The 13,435-nt window shown below is 37.8% G+C and overlaps 1 protein-coding gene across 2 annotated transcripts in view; it reads right to left on the reverse strand.

The window, feature by feature from the left end:
* NALCN (sodium leak channel, non-selective) overlaps positions 1-13,435 on the reverse strand; it is a 229,762-nt gene that overhangs the window by 17,819 nt on the left and 198,508 nt on the right. For both annotated transcript variants that reach the window (XM_087871524.1, XM_087871523.1), the window contains 10 exons: positions 12,868-12,999; positions 9,436-9,603; positions 8,437-8,541; positions 7,612-7,718; positions 6,584-6,704; positions 6,388-6,486; positions 5,302-5,395; positions 3,131-3,237; positions 2,903-2,977; positions 791-910 (listed from right to left, as the gene is read on the reverse strand). In XM_087871524.1, the coding sequence (XP_087727650.1) occupies positions 791-910; positions 2,903-2,977; positions 3,131-3,237; positions 5,302-5,395; positions 6,388-6,486; positions 6,584-6,704; positions 7,612-7,718; positions 8,437-8,541; positions 9,436-9,603; positions 12,868-12,999 (1,128 nt within the window). The remainder of the gene's footprint in view (positions 1-790; positions 911-2,902; positions 2,978-3,130; positions 3,238-5,301; positions 5,396-6,387; positions 6,487-6,583; positions 6,705-7,611; positions 7,719-8,436; positions 8,542-9,435; positions 9,604-12,867; positions 13,000-13,435) is intronic.

The following is a 13,435-nucleotide window of genomic DNA, read 5'->3' on the forward strand; positions in this document are numbered from 1 at the left end:
CCTTCTTCTGATGAATAACTCTTCAGATACTTGAATAGTTCTATTGTATATTCCTCTTAGTTATCTTTGCTTTAACATAATCGAAACATAAATTAGACTTAATTTTCAGACTGCCAATAATCCTCCTTGATCTTCTTTGCCCTTTTTCTAATTTTTCTGAGTCTTTGATACCACTAAGTAGCTCTAGATACTTAGATAGTTGAGTGCAACTAGCATTCAGCACTAGTTGACCAATAGAAAATATAATGGCACTATTTCTAAAGTCATAATTTATCTTCTATGAATTTCTCAACATTACTTTTAAAATCATGTAAGCAGCCTTTGTAGGAATACATTTCATCAAGTTTATTTTTTTCCTTACCATTGCTAACATATAATATACATAGGACTAACAAACTTTTTTATAGCATTGTTAATAGACAGGAATACTTTAGCATGAAGGAATATTTAGTCAAGTAACATTCCATTCCATGTCTGACATGCTACAGTTTATAAACAGATGTACTACCACAATAACAACTAAGCCCAATGCAAATATTTAGTGAACTGTGTTTACTTTCTGGAAGAATTCTTTGAAAACTACATTCCACTAATTCTAGTTTAAATCATTTGTGGCTGCCTGAATGAGCTCAGTTATAATATTAATTGTAATTACAAAAAAATAGTCTTTTCAGGAATGACCATAACAAGGCAAGATCAAGCCTCAATTAATTGTACATTTTGCAGATTTGCAAAAAGAGGAAAAATATCCTGCATTCGTTGAATAGACAATAAGGTTCTTGAAACTTACCGTTATTGCAAAGTGGAGAATCACCCATATGACCCCTAATGATGTCACCAAAAGATCATAACGATTTCTTCTGCTCTGCCAAAATCCAGCAGGTGACATAGCAATAATTTTCATCGTAACCTTGCAAAAATAAATGTATATGTAATAGCTTCTCTTTGTATAATCATGAATGATTCCTCCAAGTTATGTTTCAATAATATTCAAATGGATAAGTACTGAAAATTAATTTGACTATTGAGATTAAAATATATATGAGCAAAAACAAACAAGAAAATGTTACAAGATATATATTTTACTAAACTTTGCTTACAATTGCTAGTGCAGAAAAAGATCAACCACTTTCTAAGGACAAAACAAATCTAAGGATAAATCAAATATTTCACAAGAACACAAGAAATTGACAAAACCTCTCCTCTTGCTGTTCATTATGACTTTAATTAACTTAACCCTATGGTGTTTTTGTCACCACCCATTAACATGGACCAAGCTGATACAGGAGCAGTGATGAGATCCCCATTTCTAGGTATTGTAGATAAACCTTATGAGTAAGGGACTAATACTTCTAAAATCCTTCATTCAAATCCAAAAACGTAGCCTTCATATGCTTCTAAAAGCACCTCCTTTTTCCTTGGATTGTGTGTCATGTGACAGCAGAATGATTATAGCTTCAGACAGACAATCCTGAAAATTATAGCTAACCTGTATACCTTTCAGATCTTCTGACAACCTAGCAGTTTGAAAGCACGTAAAAAATTCAAGTAGAAAAATAGGGACCCCCTTTGGTGGGAAGGTAACAGCGTTCTGTGCACCTTTGGCATTTAGTCATGCCGGCCACATGACCATGGAGACGTCTTCGGACAGCGCTGGCTCTTCAGTTTTGAAACGGAGATGAGCACCACCCCCTAGAGTCAGGAATGACTAGCACATATGTGCGAGGGGAACCTTTACCTTTGCCTTTTATACCTTTCAGATTAAGACATGGTATTGAGATGGTATTGGTGATGCTCGCAGGTGACCTCTGGTGGAGCTGGGATGGGGGTAGTGCATCTCCTTGATGTTAATGAGTTTTGATTCTCAAAGGTCAATGGCATCTTTTTGTACCACTCACAGGGATTATAGAGTGGGAGATATGGTGTTAAGGTGATGATTCTCCTTTCCCTGTGATCAGAAACAGCTTAAATTCAACTTTGACAAGCTGAATGCTATGGGTATTTGGACAACCTAGTCCAAAAATGCTCCATTTTTAGTTCTGAATGGGGTTGCACTTCTTTGAGAATTGGTGTGCAGTTTGAAAACTACTTGGATTCACAACTCTTGCTTGAGGAGCAGGTGGCAACTGTGGATAGGACCACTTTCATATATATTCTTCTAGGTAAGTTATCAATTGCACAAAAATGCCTTACAGTAACTTATCTGGATTACTGCAATGCACTCTACACGGGACTGCCCTTGAAGACTATTTAGAAGCTGTAGCTGGCCCTAGTAGGATCAGAAGCATGGGCAGTTATGGGAGTGCCACAGTATGGTCATATAACATAATGTGTCTGCTAAGAACATTACTAGTAGGCTCTGGTTAATCAATAGATTTCCGGATATAATTCAGGATGCTAATTATCACTTATAGAACTTTTCATGAGGTAGGGTTTGTTATCTGAGGGCCTGCTTGTCTTCTCTCCAGTGTGATCTGGCAGAGTGGACAGTGCCATTTGATGGGATCAAGGAATTGAGCCTTCCTTATTATAGTGCCTATCCTCTAGAATGATATTCCCTCAGAAATTCATACTGCATAACCCTCACTCTTACCTTATTTAAGACAGCCCCTAAAACCTGGCTTTTCCCTGGCCATGGGTTAGAGTAAAGGTTGATTCTTATGAAGACAACTGGATTAATCAAATCAGTGTTATGCTTCCAGATTTCTGCTTGTTTAAACTTTTTGCACTGTATTTTTTTAAATTTATATATGCCACTTGGAGTAATGATGGACTCAAGTGACTTATAAATGTAATTAATAAATAGTATCTATATTATCTTCTAATATTGTAATGTATAATAAGTGACACAAGACAAATCTAATCCGAACTTATTTATAGAAACATGATCAAAATGTATTACCTCTAGAACAAATATGAAGGTGAAGACCACTGACATTGCAGCTAATGGACCAGTTACTGGATCTTGATCATCCCACTTATGCAAAAGAGAAAAAATAGTTGATGAAAAAAAAATCCCATTTTCTTTTCTGTTTAAAATTCTTCCACAATTGTTCCTATTTATTATAAACAGTGATTTTCTCCTATTTATGCTTGTTTGTAAGTAGTTAATAAAGCTACTTAAAAGTACCTTAACAGATAATAGCACAGATTGGGCCAGTACAAGAACTGCAATGGTTCTCTTGAAAAATGGGTGTTGGGTTATGTCATACATTTTAGCTCGGAATCCATCATTATCTGAAAAAACAAAAACAAAATAAAAGCAAACGTTTATTTAGGGCACAATTTGCAATGGCTTCTAAGAATTTTTCCCCCTCAGTGTAACTGTTAGTTGTGGGCACATATTAGTCAACACACTATAATAGCCTTACTTTCACGTGTTAGCAAAGTAGACAGATTTGAGCCCTACAAAGCTGGCTTCAGAAAAAGTTGAGGAACATGAGACATTATTTCTGATGAATACTGGGTAATTAATAAAAAATACACCCCAAAAAAGAATTAATTGATCATAAAAAGCATTTGATTGTGTTGGCCATGCCAAGATGTGGAACATCCTTAGGAAAATAGGAATCTCAGAATAACTTTGTCATCATGAACAACTTACACACATGATGGGAAGTCACAGTCCAGGCAGAAAATGGCAAAACAGATTAGCTTCAGGATGACAACGGAGTGAGACAAGGCTGTATACTCTCTTATTTATTCCATCTATATGCTGAATATATATTGAAGCAGGCTTGAATGGAAGAAGATGAGTGTAGTTTTAAAACTGAAGGAAACCACATCCATAACTTGAGCTATACTGATAAAACTACTATGATACTTGAAAATGCAAAGAATCTGCAAGTTCTAGTTATGAAAGTCAAGGAGCACAATGAAAAAAGAGAAAGTAGGTTTCAGTGAAAAGAAAAATGATAATGATAACATATACCATTCTCAACCTTAAAACTGACAATGAAGATACTGAAGTGGTAGTAGATAATTTCTGCCTTTTAGGATTGACTATCAGTAAAACAACCAGCAGTCCAGAAATACTCTGCAGACTACCACTTGGTAGGATAGTAATGAAGGCCTTGGAAAAGATATTCAGATACTGTGATATGTCTATAGCTTTAAAGATCTGAAGTATGCAAGCAATAATTTTCTCTATGACATTCTATGGAAACGAAAGCTGGACCTGAAGAAGCAGGATAGAAAGAATATGGATGTTTTTGAACTCTGGAGTTAGAGAAGACTCCTGAGAATATCACAGAACATAGAACATAGAATAATAGGATGGAAGGGACCTTGGAGGTCTTCTAGTCCAACCTCCTTCCCATGGCAGGAGATCCTATACCATTCCAGACTTCCTTTGGGCTTAATGAGATGCATACACATGATCATAGAAAGAATAACAAACAAATAGAACAGAATGTCTATGGAGATGACAACCCAGGTCATGGTTGTCCCAAAGGTGCTTTTTCAAAAGGCAAATGGACATTTCCTTGAAGACATTTCACTTCTCATCAGTTCTGAAGAAGCTTCTTGGATGAGAAGTGAAATGTGTTCAAGGAAAAACGAAGTCCAGTTGCCTTTTGAAAAAGCATCTTTGGGAAACAGAACAGAATAATACAGTTGGAAGGGACCCCAGAAGTCCTCCAGTCCAACCCCCTGCTAAAACAGGAGATCCTATACCATTTCAGACAAATGGCTATCCAATTTCTTTCTTAAAAACCTCCAGTGATGGAGCACCCACAACTTCTGGAGGCCAGCCGTTCCAATGGTTAACTGTTCTCACAGTTAGGAAATTTCTCCTTAGTTCTAGGTTGCTTCTCTCCTTCAATAGCTTTCATCCATTGCTTCTTGTCCTGCCTTCAGGTGCTTTGGAGAATAGGTTGACCACCCTCTTCTTCGTAGCAGCCCCTCAAATATTGGAACAGTGATATCATGTCAACAAAAATGGATCATAGAACAAATTAATCTCACTCCTGACACAAATGATAAAACTCGAATTATAATATTTGGACATGTTACGTGAAGACCCAATTCCCTTGAAAAGTGTATTAATGGTGGGAAAGATGGAAGGAAAGAGAATAGGATGGCCAGCAACAATATGAATGACTCAGTTATAATGGTGATGAGTGCGCTGCTGGAAACGTGAAGGATCATTTTGGAGATGGATAATCCCGGAGGTCTATCTATATGGTTGCTAAGACTCAACTTTAAGTTGATGGCACATAATGACTCAAGCATTTGATCAGTATGCATTATCGCTTAGTGGTTTCATTATCTCTTGAATCTGAATTTTAAAAATCTAGATACCTGGGCGTGGTGGGAGGTGAAGAGGCTGTGCTATCTTTAATCTGCTCTTCAGATCTTCCCATCGCCTCTGGTCAACGGTTAGTAGAGCTGTTCCCTAAAAGAACAGGAACAATTATCACCAAAACATATTTGCTTCTTTCTTATCGTATTCATTATTGGAATGAATAATCATTAGGGAGTCTTTCACTAGGAACAGTGCTCTGTTTTACATCTGCTTTAGGGGTTGTTTTCTAATTCCAGTGTGTGTGTGTGTGTGTGTGTATGTGTGTGTGTGTGTTTTGTCCATTTTTTAAAATTAAGAATCTTACTGAAAATTTGTTAAATCAAATCCAGGTTGCCTTCCTGGTAAAAACAACCAGAGGAAAAAAAATGCTTACAGCAAGATTCAGAAATGTTATACTGAACTCCATTACTATAAATTAATCCTGGAAATACTTATGTATACTTAGGTATTCGCTATATTACATGTGATGCAAAAATATTTTCATAATTAAAACAATTTCTGGTGTTTAATATAAACACAACTACCAGTATATGTTAGCTCAACAATATTGTTTGATTACACATGAAAATAAAAGTAACACAATATAAACATGATATTTATGGGACCGCCTACTACCACCAATAGCCTCCCACCGGCCAGTACGCTCTCATAGAGAGGGACTCCTCCGGGTGCCGTCAGCCAAACAGTGTCGACTGGCGGCCCCTAGGGGGAGAGCCTTCTCTGTGGGGGCACCTACCATCTGGAATGAGCTCCCCCCGGAGATACGGAGGATCCCGGATCTGCGTTCCTTCCGCCGTGCTGTGAAGACCTTTTTATTCCATCAAGCGGGCTTGGCCTGATCTCTTCCCTTTTTAAAATATGTAAATTTTAATCTGTTTTTAAATTATTGGGGTATTTTAATTTGTCTGGGCCAAAAAGTTTAATTTGATTTTATCGGGTTTTTAAATTTTGTGTATTTATGTATTTTATTGTTGGCTGTTCACCGCCCTGAGTCCTTCGGGAGTAGGGCGGTATACAAATCAAATAAAACCTAAACCTAAACCTAAACCTACTACAGAAAAATAGAAAATCTGAAGTGTTACCTTATTTTCATTGAAATTAGCAATGACAACTCCAACAAAAAGGGTGAGTCCAATCATGCAGCCCAGGAATACAAAAACATGAATGTAGATGCCATGAATCTGCAACATAAAATTTGTATCAATGTTACAATTGTCTTATTAATAAGAAGTCATGGGAAAAATCTGACAAGTCTGACAAATTGAGGAATATACATACCGGACCCACACGATGAATGATAACATCTCTGACTTCTACCCACCCCTTTAATGACAGAACTTCAAATAATGCCAGCATTGCATTACCAACATTGTCAAAGTTAAAGTTTCGAGGATTAGCCCTGCAATACAACACAGAAATGAGGAGTAAAAACAATGTTGTTTGCCGACAATATATCCTAAAACATTGCCAGGTTAGTAACCTGTTACTCCCTGACATAAGTGACTCTCTTGTTCTAGCCCAGTGATGGCGAACCTTTTCGGCACCGAGTGCTGAAAAGGTTGCGTGGAAATGTCATGCGTGTGTGCGTGCACACTTGTTGGGACCGCACTCCAGAAAAGTTGAACTTCCAGGTTCTAGGGTGCATGTGCGCCCGACAATCAGCTGGCTGGTGCGCACGTGCAGGCCAGTTTTCAGCGCTGCCACGCGCGCGAAGGAATCGCGCTCCATAAAAGCCAAACTTCCGGGTTCTGGTGTGCATGCGCACCTGACAATCAGCTAGCCGGTGTACCCACCGGTTTTTGGCACTGCCATGGGCGCGAAGGACAGTTGATTGTCACGTGTGCATGTGCGCCAGAAACCCATAAGACAAACAGGTAAGGCCACGCATGCCGGGCGACATGTCTTTGTATGCCACTTTGGGCACACGTTCCGTAGGTTTGCCATCACAGTTTTAGCCTCTCCTGAAATTTCCTCTGTGCCATTGATCTTCTGTACTACTTAATTTTGAAAAAGAGTCCTTTTTCGGGGGGGGAGGGGAAGGGGGGTGTTTGATGGGAAGAAACTGACAAACGGCAACTCAAGAGAATTAAGCAATATGACTAATCTATTATTCTTTTGTTATTTACCCTACAATAATAATCTCTAGATATACTGTCTTTTGGATGATAGGCACATTCCAATGCGGTTGTTGAATTTAAAGAATTAGGATTGGAAATTATCATTCCATTGGATTAATCTATTGGAGTAATTCTATTCATCAACTCTAACAATAAATCTATATTTAAGGCCAAAAACACATTACTTACCAGACCCGAGGCACCCAAAATCCAGGCTTTTTTTCACCAGGTCTTAGCTTCAAATTCAAATTTTTGGAAACACTTACATTTATTCGAAATATACCATGACAATCTTCCTGTCAGAAATATAACATCACGTTTTGTATAGAAACCAAAATTTTAATATATCACAAAAGCATACTGTATACAGACAAGAGTTCATTTAGTTAAAATAACATAAACATGCTATTTATGTTCAGGAATGCAGAGAAGCTAATCTATGCATGAAGAAGACAGAACGTATGGTGAGAAACTCTTTGCCAGACTTTTAGCAATATTTTCTTTGACTGAGACCATATATGTATTGTGAGCAACAACAGTCCCAGTCATCTGCTTGGAGAGTTGGAAGAATAAGTCTGGACTCTGGAACTCTTTCAGCTAAACTGTTCCCTCTCAATGCTCGAATTCTTACATGCTGGGAAAGGCACAATTATTGGATTTTACTGTTCTCACTAAGTTAAATACTAAACCTCATCAGTTACATAGCTGATCCTTGCTTGTATTTATTGCATTTTGTGATAATTTATTATTATTTGAAAGTTGCATTGATGTATATATGTTTATGTTTAGATAAACCATTGTGTGAGGTTTCTCTAAAAGGGAGTCCAGAAATATTTTTAAACAAATGAAACAGAGAGAAGTGACTTGACTTTATAGAACATATACTTTCACTTCTATGCCTTTTTTTTTTTTTTGGTGTTTCTACATATCACCATAAATTAAACCTCATTGGTTGATGAAAATGTGCAAAAGAAGAAAGAGGAATTTATCTAAGTACATAAAAGTTGTTCTTACTCTTGCAATTATATGAGGATCATTGCACTTAGCCAGTTTCCCAGCAAAAAGTTGAACTCCAAAGCTTGCAAAAACAAGCATTAACGTCAATAAAAGGATTGAAACCTGGAAAAGAAAAACATGAAAAGGAATCAAACCTTCTCCAGCACACCTGTATTTTTCTCTTACATTTTCTATAACAACAATCGCTATGCAATGGATTTTATTACAGAACTGCAAGGAAGGAGAATGGGTTACTATAACAGTGTTTTGAGGATGGCAGCTAAGTGGTTTCCTTTACATGTTTTCTCATCCTTCTTTTCATAGGAAGTAAGCTTACTATAATCAAATTTACTCCTCATCCTGTTCAAATAACAAACTACTTGTTATATATTTCATGCATTCATACGATCTTCTCTTGAAGCATGTGCACAACCAAAAATGTCCTATTCTGCCAGCCGTAGGAATCAGATTGAACTATAATTCTTTAAAAGCAAGCCATATGCTTATATGAAACCATGTCCCCCATGCATAGCAAAGTGCAAAGTTTACTTTTAACACTTGCTAAAATTTAGTATTCAGAACTTGGGAGAACATGGAGCATAGCACCACAGCATTTCTTATTTCTTTGTGTAAACATGATAAAACAATGCATTCTCAAAGAAATGCAGCGTTTTTCCCAGTACAAAATATCACCTATTATTTTTTTTAAGAAAATGTAATACCTACACAGTAGTAATACTGCATTCTTAAAGAAACAAACTGCCTGCTTTAAATACATAGCTAAATAAATGATATGCTCAACACTAGAGCCAGCTGATGTATATTTCTACTAATCTATGGATGTGATCAGAGCTTATAACTGGATGGATTTAGAGGCAATTACAAGAGACAAGAACCAAAGAGATTTAATTCGTTAAATGTATTTGGAGAGTTATGAAATATATGTTTTGATGGTTTCCCTTCTAATATATATATATATATATATATTTGGAAAGAGAAACCATACATAGTACTCACTAGAAAGATTTCTTTGAAGCCACTAAATAGTTCCCGAACAACTTTTCTCATCTGAGGCACCAGTTTAAAAATCCGGAGGGGCCGAAGACACCGTAGAACCATTAGCAGCTGAGCTCCTGATTTAGCAGGAACATTTTGAGGCATCCAGCAAAGAAATATCAGGCTTACCTTTGGAAAGGGGGAAAATAACCTGAAATATAATGTGAGTTTTAAAATGTGTTTCATACATACACTACAGATAGTCCTTGACTTACGACCACAATTAAGCCCAACATTTTTGTTGTTAAGTGAGGCATTTGTTAAGTGAATTATGCCGCATTTTATGACTTTTCTTGCCTCAGTTGTTAAGTGAATCTCTGCAGTTGATCGGTTAGTAACTCAGATGTTAAGTGAATCTGGTTTCCCCATTGACTTTGCTTGTCAGAAGGTCACAAAAGTGGATCACATGACCTTGGGACACAGCAATGGTCATAAATATGAACTAGTTGCTAAGCATCTAAATTTTGATCACATGATCATGGGGATGCTGGAAAGGTCGTAACTGTGAAAAACGGTCATAAGTCACATTTTTCAGGGATGTTGTAACTTTGAACAGTCACTAAATGAACTGTTGTAAATTGAGGACTACCTGTATAGGAACTGACCCAATTTATTTCATTAAGACTTGAATAAAACCTATTCTTAGCAAAGGGTATACTATACGGATTAAAATATGTACAAATATACAGTATGTAAGTCAGTGGTGGGTTTCAAACTTTTTACTACCGGTTCTGTGGGTGTGGCTTGGTGGGCGTGGTATGGCTTGGTGGGCGTGGCTTGGTGGGTGTGGCAGGGGAAGGATACTGTAAAGTCTCCATTCTCACACCACTCCAGGGGAAGGATACTGTAAAATCTCCATTCCATCCCAATCCAGGGGAAGGTTACTTCAAAATCCCCATTGCCTCCTGATCAGCTGGGACTTGGGAGGCAGAGAATAGATGGGGGAGGGGCCAGTCAGAATTTTTACTACCGGTTCTCCGAACTACTCAAATTTTCCGCTACCGGTTCTCCAGAACTGGTCAGAACCTGCTGAAACCCACCTCTGATGTAAGTATGATATATTAATGTATGAGTATTATGATATATTAATGTATGAGTAAAGTCAAGAAATCCACCAATCTTGACAGCGCGTAAGTTGATGGCTGATCATCAGAACACCACACAAAAGTGGATGGAGGCGTGGAATAGCTGTTCCCCCCAAGATGTCTCCGAGCATATCAGTCCTAGTAGTATACCTCCAGGATTTAGCCTACCCCGACACATATGGGTGACATATAATAGAATTAGAACAACTCATGGGGTGTGTGCTGACTCCCTGTATAAATGGGGAAAGACACCTTCAGCACAATGTGATTGCAGGGCCCCCCGACAGACTATCCAGCATATAGTGAGGGAATGCCCTAACAGAAGATATCCAGGAGATTCTAGGGACTTCCTCTGCATAACAACAGCAGCTACTGACTGGATCTCCAAACTCGACATTAAACTTTGAAATGTTATTTCTGTTTTCCTTGTAGGTTTTCTTACTGTTTTTTTATTGTTTTAATTGTTTTTAACTTGTAAAAACTAAGTGTTTTATACTATGTGTGACCAGCCATACGCTAAATAAATGAGTATTAACATTACTGGTTCTAAAGGAGAGAAACACAAAATTATTGTGTATGCTGTATTTCCTTCTATTTTACTTTTTCTGGGGGATCATCTTAAATTCAGAGGTTACTTCCCTTTGAGTACGCCTAGTAATTTAACACAACCTGTTTTATTTAATAATATATGCATGCATTATATTTTATTTAAAATATTTATATAGTTCTCCCAATTTGGAAAAAAAACCCAATCAAAGCCAATTCAAAATATAATACAATACTCTAAAGCATGAAAGAAATTAGAAAATTGAACTCTTGGATCAAATGGATTGTCTTGGTCTGTTTCAGATCTAAATTTAGAGGGAAAACAACCTTAGAAATCCTGCTGGGTCATTTACATTGGAGAGAGAAAGATGGAGGATTGCCAGTCTGTATATTTTCCTAGAATATACTCACTCATAGCAATTTGTGACCTTTTTGATTATGTATGCTGCTGGAGCACTTGAATGAGTTGACAGTTGGAAATACTTCTTTGTAATGGCAACTCATCTACTCATTGGGTGCGATTCAATGCTTTGGGATATTGGGAAACCTCTGCTTGACTTTCTTGGAACTATCTTAAAGGATCTGCAAACTTCTATATAGTTTTCAATATTAGAAATATGCAATGATGTGTTACTCATATGCGAATGTTTCTCAGCCATGTTTCTTCTTTCGAATGAATTCAAGGTTGTCTTCGGGGCCTTAGGAATGCCTCCAGACCACAAAACTGTAATGTGGGAGAATAAGCTGAAACTCCATTTAGACAAAATGGAGTTTTTATTGATGCTCAGGGCTCAGAAGATATGTCTGTTTTAGGTGGAGAACAGGAACTTTTTTTTTTTTCAGGAGCAGAGTTGTAGCCTGGGAATCCTCCTGGATCCAGACAATAGAATAACAAGAGTTGGAAGGGACCTTGGAGACTATCTAGTCCAACCCCTTGCTTGAGCAGGAGAGTCTGTCATTTCAGACAAGTAACTGTCCAGTCTCTTCTTGAAAGTCCCCAGTGATGGGGCACCCATAACCTCCGAAGGCAAGCCGTTCCACTGGTTGATTGTTCTCACCATTAGGAAATTTCTCCTTAGTTCTAGGTTGCTTCTCTCCTTGATTACTTTCCATCCATTGCTTTTTGTCTTGCCTTCTAGTGCTTTGGAAAATAGTTTCTCCCCCTCATCTTTGTGGCAGCTCCTCAAATACTGTCCTTCTTTTCACTAGACTAGATATACCCAATTCCTGCACCTTTTGTGCCCTTCCGACGAGCAGTTAATAGGGAAACCAGATTCACTTAACAACCATTTTTCTAATTTAGAACTGTAGGATTCACTTAACAAATGTGGCAAGAAAAGTCGTAAAATGGGGCAAAACTCACGTAACAAATTTCTCACTTAGCAACATAAATTTTGGGCTCAATTGTGGTCATAAATTGAGGACTACCTGCACTTACTTCCCTCCATGTTGATTTAGTTCTGTTGAGGACTACATGTTGAGTACGATTTGTCAGCTGTAAAATAAAACCTTTAGCACCATGATGAAAATAACGTATTAATAAAACAATGGAACTTCTTTGTTTATTTTAAATATTCATAGTCTCCAGACAGTATATTTTTGCAAATATGTTAAGTCTAATTGTTTATATATTATAAATATTCAATTAAAGATACTCGGAATTGTATGAAACTGATGTCAATATGGATATAAATTATTTTTAACTCTTATCATAGGTCCTGCTTTTTATTGGTTTGAATTAACTTTAAGAACAAAAACTTACAAGGTATATAAAAATATCCATGACACCTCCAAAATCTCTGATGACTGCCGTTGGTGTAAAAAATAATCCATCAGCCATAATCTTCAAGTTAAGTTCAATACTCATAAATATTACAAAAACATATTCAGCAATCTGAAAAACAAAGAAAAAACATTGACAGAATAACTGTAAGGCAGTGTCAAACTCAAGATCTGTGGTCAGGGTGCTTAAATCCGGCCTGCGGGGCCAGCCTGGGAATATCAAAGGACCAGCCCATGGTGCCTCTGCCGCCAAAAATGGACTGAAAATGCACGTGCCCCCCTCACACCTCGTTTTCGTCCTCCACAGCCTCCAGCAATACTTTGCTGGCTGAAAAGGAGCCGCATGGGGGCCTCGGGAGGCCCATTTTTGGCCCATTTTCGGACGGCAGAGTGCTGCAGGAGGCCATGGAGGCTGAAAATGAGGCACAGGGGGGAGTTCAGCCCCCCCACCCCATTTTGGTTGGTAAAGTGCTGCAGTCCATCTCATCTCTCCACCCCCCCGCTCCCTGCCATCCCACTGCTAGCCCACGAAGGAGAACTACAATGCT

The sequence above is a fragment of the Pantherophis guttatus genome, chromosome 5 (genome assembly GCF_059756535.1).
Source record: "Pantherophis guttatus breed Tessera chromosome 5, ASM5975653v1, whole genome shotgun sequence".
In the NCBI taxonomy this organism is placed as follows: domain Eukaryota; kingdom Metazoa; phylum Chordata; class Lepidosauria; order Squamata; family Colubridae; genus Pantherophis; species Pantherophis guttatus.